Here is a 6,000-nt window from a genome sequence, read left to right as displayed (position 1 = left end):
TAGTAGCTGTTATTTTTACAATGCTGTTCTACAATCAGCAGCAATTTAATCTCTGATTAACACACATACTGGCATCCATATAATTATTGTAACAAAGCAAATTGTTCTGAAGTCTTCATATTCGTGGGCTGATTGCACTGTCATTAAGCAAATTTCTGTTTTAATAGATGCTGATCATAGTCTTTCTTTAGGACTGAATTAATGTTTCCTTTTTTCTTTTAAGACACTGCAAATTTATAATATACAAAATACTGGATAACCTATAACAATGTGATTTTGCTTTTTCTCCCCAGGTATGAATGCTGCTGTGCGCGCAGTAGTACGCATGGGAATCTATGTAAAAGCCAAAGTGTATTTTGTCTATGAGGTTAGTTTTGTGTTTTATTCATTCTGTGTTTGTCTTCTGACTATACCTGAAGTTTTTGTGGAAACCTCATGGAGAGCGAATAGTATAAATTTAAAAATGTTGTAGATGTCATTCCCTTTCGTTATATCAACATTTTATGTCATACTTTTTATCTTTGTGGAGAATGTTTTACAGGGTATATTTAATTTTAAAGGAATTTTTTTAATATATGGAACTCTTCATGTGCCACCAGAAGCTTGAAAATACCGAGAAAACCAGAGGTGGCTGTCATCTAGCAGTGAGCTGTGTATTTGTGTACTTGTTAGGTATTTTGCCTCAAATATTGTACTTTATAAATACCTTCCTAAACCTAGTTAAACTACTAATTCTTAACCTTCTGACTTCCCCCAATCCATTTCCCTAGGGTATGATAAGGACATGCCATTGCCCTCATTTCACGGATTATACAACTTAGTTTTGATCAAGGGTACTGTCAGGCTGGTGCCATCTTTTCCTGCTTATAGGTGGAGAGTTGTGACTGAATAATACTCCAAACAACAAAGATCCCACCAAAAGTACTGTGCCATCAGTAGTGTGTCCGGACATCAGAATTTTTTTGGTTGAAGCTTATGACTGTGTGCATGAAGATTTGTTAACTTCCTTGGTACGAAAAACTGATGAGACAACTTCAGTGTAAATGTCAAAATAATACTGCATACATATGTCTTACTGGAAGACTAAGTTATAGTTAGATTTCTGCCTGAAGGAGACTTTCAGTTTTTATAAAATTTCTGTATTAAACAGTACAGTGAAAATGTTTAGCAAGAAGTCATTCGGTTCACACTGGAATTCCTGTACAACTCCTTAGAAGTTTGAGGTGATTATAAACCATAATAAGCATTTGATATGGGCCAAACTTGGTAGGCAGTATTCCTAGCAAAATGAAATTTCAATATTTAATATAAAATGTTGGAGTACTAGAATTCATAGAAGTGTTAGGGAAGGTACTCTGGATTTCGTTTTGTTCCTGCAAAATACACAATTTAGCTTTAAAAGGTGGCTATTCATCCATTTGCTTTCTGTGACTGCTTGTTCTTATAGTTCATTTACTAAAGAAATGCAAAGTGTATTGAAATGCAAATAAGCAGAGCACTGTGCTCTGAAATTCTTTTGTACTACGCTGCTAGAGCAAGTAGCTCTGAATACTTAGTGTGTGCTAATTACATGGCCAATCTCTAGAATTCCTTTGGTGTTCAGCTGTTCTGCGGGCTTGCTGAAATGGGTCGGATACTTTGTGGAAATAAGGAGAGGTTTTGCTTGCCTTTGAAGGCCAAAACTTGGATTTATTTTGGGTTTTTTATTTATGTTTAACTGAAGAATTACTATCTTTGTCATTCATCTAATAGTATGTTTACTTTTGTCAATCTTTAAAAACTTTCATATCACAGAGTGTATTTAATTACGAATTTCCAAAATTTGGAAATTTCAGTTAGTTTTCTGAATCTTGCAAGATTGCACTATTTAAGTGATTATATTCCTCTGTTAATTGCTAGCTTGTCAGTGTGAGCTCACAATATTTCTAAATTTGATTGTAAAAATCAAGTTAGTGTTGGAATTTTACTTTCCATTATATATTGTCGTTCTGTCTTCATTGTAACAGTGTAGTCTGGGAGAAGAATGCACATTTCACTGTTAATAGGAAGTCACTATGAAAGAGTTCTTTGCTTCTACATTAGTCCATTTGATTCTGTGTTTCAGGAAGTACTGAATGCTAAGCTTTTTTCCTCTCTAACTGTGTGTTAATTAAAATATAAAGGCAGTTTTCTTTCACAATGCATGTAAGTATTTCAGAGAAATACTCTTGCAAGCTTTGAAATGAAACAGCTATTTAATTTCAACACTTCAAAAAAGGAAGCAGGTGCAGGTCACAAGAGTAGTGGAAGGTAGAAATCTTAGGGCAAGACCTGTCACTCATAATCCCTCGTACAAGCCTTTGTATAATGTACACAGAGGAGGTGTATTTTGTTTATACTTGGAGTGATTTTACTTAATACTTTTAATAAGGTCCTTCTATATTACACTTTACCAAATGCAGGCCTCAGTGTGTAAAGCAAAGAAAATAGTGTATTTTTAGCCTACATTTTGAGTAGGCATTTTAACTAGGCGCACACACGTCAAGGTAAAGTGCTATTTGTATTGAAGCTGCTCTGAAAACATGAAGAAAAACCTGAAGTGGCAACATCCAAAAGGTGAAAAAAGTTTTCTTATTTGGAGTAAAAAATTAAATTCTCAGCCACTTCAAGCCTACTTTGCTATAGCTGTCATATGCTTTTTTTCCTCCTGTAACTTTCTCTGTGGTAAGAACTTCTTTTTACTGCAAAATCATCCATCTTCTACCGCTGTGGCCCAAACTACCTCCGTATTCTAAGTAAAGCAGTAAGTGTTTTCCTCTTTCTTAACTCCATTTTGTGATGAGAGACAGGTTACAAAGATTTTTTTTAAAAACTGGCAATGATCTAGATATAAGCAATTCTCTAACCTTTTAAAAGTTGCACTTATCAGAGCACAAAGAAACTGTTAGATACTGGAATTCATGGACTATTTGGACATACTTTGGTTTTTCTCAAAAGCAAAAATAACCCTTGTGAAAATTAATAATATAAAATAGTTTTTGTATGAACTAATTTATTGTATCTGTATTATTTCTATAGTTTCATCTTAAAACTATATAGCTGTAAATAATAAAAACCTCATATCTTATAATTCATTGAAACTAGCACAATTGAAAATTTGCTATTAATTTGTGGAAACAATGCTTACTCTATATAGTTAGCCCAATTTCATACTTTATCTGTGTTAACATCATTTAGTATTTAATTTTACTATATGAACAGTCTGTAACGACTCTTGCTGACCAGCATCACTTTATTCCACGAATCTACCCCAATCTGAATTAAAATTTGAATACCTGTGAACTTATTTTACTCATGCTGTAAAAGTCTAGGAGATGGAAGTATATGTGGAGTCTAGTTTAAATTTTTTCATTATTCAGAAGTGATTTAAATTGGTTTGGTTTTGGTTTGGATTTTTTATTTTAATAGAGAATGCAAAGAAAAAGTGATGCCTCTCATTTATGGCAATTAGTTTTAGAAACTGAGGTCTTAAATATTTATACAAATAACCTGCCCTTTTTCCAGGGTTGAAGCACATAGTTCCCAGTGGATGCATGCTCTTACTACTAAGCTGTGGAACTTTGAGGTTCTTCATCTTGACTAAGAGTCTTTTTCTCAGGAGGCTAGCATTGGAAATGCAATCGTACGGCAGTCGTGGTTTTCTGTGAGGAAAACTTCATGTCATTTGTGGTGATTTGTGTACTCAGTGATGCCAGTATTTTACGTTGTCGATCAGTAGCTAAAAAAGCTCAGTAAGTAAACTTAAACAACTGTTAAAGCCCCAAATACCTCACATGTGGCACATCAGAAGATGGATTGTTCTTTTTCAAAAGCCTTTGCTTTTAGAGTGAAGACTGGAAGCAAGCTCTGCTGTTTTTCCAGGAGTTGCATTGTATATGTACGTACCCTGTGAACATGCAGCTCACAAAGATGTCCTCTTGTTCATCTTTGAATATTCAGATTTTGTGTAAAGAATAATCATAAAATGGGGTTGATGCTCAAGTATAGTGCTTGCTGTATTTCTGACAATTTACTTTTTTCCATTTTTGCCCCATAGTTTTAGTATCTTAGTACCCAAGCTGCGATTTTTAGATTCTAAAGAAAGATTTTTTTTTTGTATAAATGTAAATTGACAGGTTCCCACCCTCTTTTTATTAAGGTCTGTATTAACATCTACCAGTAATTTTCAGTAGCCAGACAATTTTAAGTGTTGAACTATTTGATAAAATATTTCAAATTAAATTTAAAATGGATTGCCCAGTCCCCAAGTTAGCATCGCTGTTTAAATAACTAAAATGGTAAATGGAAATAACGATAATTATTAACACTTCAATTACAATTAGTCATCTTTTTTCCTTACAGCTTTTCTAGAAAGCTGTTTTAATTCTCTGGCTCTATCTCATAATGGTATGGAAGAACAGCATGGAAGCTCTAGCTGCATTGTTCAGGGCTAGCTTACATATACTATGTGGCAAGCAGAACTGAGTGAGAAGAAGCTATTATAACAGTTAAAATGGATCAGGCCTGTTCCAAAAGCTCCTTAGGGAGAGGAATTAATACAGCCCCTCTTCTCACTTCTCTACACAGAGAATTAAGACTGATGGGGACTCCTGACCAGAATGCATGAGTTCTTTCTACTTCCAAGAGGCATGGTGCAGGAGCCAGCCATAGCTCAGCTGTAGCCTAGCTGTAAGGGGTTTCAAACCATACAGACAGTTTCAAATAGTAGTTTATCCATCTGGTTTTCCCTGCGTTTTAGATTTGTTAATAAATTACAGATTGGGAATTTTCATCCATGAATGTCATACGTATGTAATTCTGTATCTGTTTACTGTATATAATACTTTCTTGGATGCACTTCCTTTATTTTTCCTCTAAGGTGAAAATGGAAGATAACTCATTAGAATGTATATATTTTTGTCAGCTTGTAGTGCCGCTGACTATTGTCAGTGTTACTGAGTTAGGATACAACAGCACACTATTTCTTCAGGAATTGTTGCCCATGAATCTTTGTGTTATTGTAGTTGCCAATAGGAACACCCGTTCAATCCATTACTGAGTGATACAAGGAACATCAGACCTTTTGCTTTAAAAAAAGACAAACCAATGATGGGTGAAGTTGCTAATTTATTATTATCAAGCTTAGTTGGATCCACTGGAAAATGTATTTGTGTGCTGATCTTGGCACTTTATCTGAAAGAGAGTTTTTAAATTCTGGTTGATGAAAAACTGAACATGAGCCGGCAGTGTGCACTGGCAGCCCAGAAAGCCAACCGTATCCTGGGCTGTATCCAGAGAAGTGTGGCCAGCAGGTCGAGAGAGGGGATTCTGCCCCTCTACTCTGCTCTTGTGAGACCCCACCTGGAGTGCTGCGTCCAGCTGTGGAGCCCTCAATATCAGAAGGATATTGCCCACTGGAGCGAGTCCAGAGGAGGCCGCGAAGATGATCAGAGGGCTGGAGCACCTCGCCTATGACGAAAGGCTGCGAGAACTGGGCTTGTTCAGCCTGGAGAAGAGGAGGCTCCGAGGAGACCTCATTGCAGCGTTCCAGTATCTGAAGGGGGCCTACAAGGGTGCTGGGAGAGGACTTTTTACAAGAGCCGGTAGTGATAGGACAAGAGGTAATGGGTATAAATTGAAAGTGGGGAGGTTTAGATTAGATATCAGGAAGAAATTCTTCACAGAGAGGGTGGTGAGGCACTGGAACAGGTTGCCCAGAGAAGCTGTGGATGGCCCATCCCTGGCTGTCTTCAAGGCCAGCCTGGATATGGCTTTGAGCGACCTGGTCTAGTGCAAGGTGTCCCTGCCCGTGGCAGGGGGGTTGGGACTAGATGATCTTTAAGGTCCCTTCCAACCCTAACCATTCTATGATTCTATGAAATTCTTTAAGTTGATACGTAGATTACGCATAATTTCTTTTCCACCTTGCTCTGATTTAGAAGGAATTGTGCAAACAATGTCTTAGCTTCCAGTCATTATGTG

General features: G+C 36.5%; 1 protein-coding gene across 1 annotated transcript in view; it reads left to right on the top strand.

Moving 5' to 3' along the window:
* Positions 1 to 295: 295 nt before the first annotated feature.
* PFKP (phosphofructokinase, platelet) overlaps positions 296 to 6,000 on the top strand; it is a 39,793-nt gene continuing 34,088 nt past the window's right edge. Inside the window, 1 exon segment of the mRNA XM_010147632.1 lies at positions 296 to 367. Coding sequence (XP_010145934.1) covers positions 296 to 367 — 72 coding nt within the window.

Source organism: Eurypyga helias, unplaced genomic scaffold, assembly GCF_000690775.1.
Source record: "Eurypyga helias isolate BGI_N326 unplaced genomic scaffold, ASM69077v1 scaffold9122, whole genome shotgun sequence".
Classification (NCBI taxonomy): domain Eukaryota; kingdom Metazoa; phylum Chordata; class Aves; order Eurypygiformes; family Eurypygidae; genus Eurypyga; species Eurypyga helias.
Note: the sequence above shows the minus strand (reverse complement) of the source record. Positions and strands in the feature narration are given on the sequence as shown.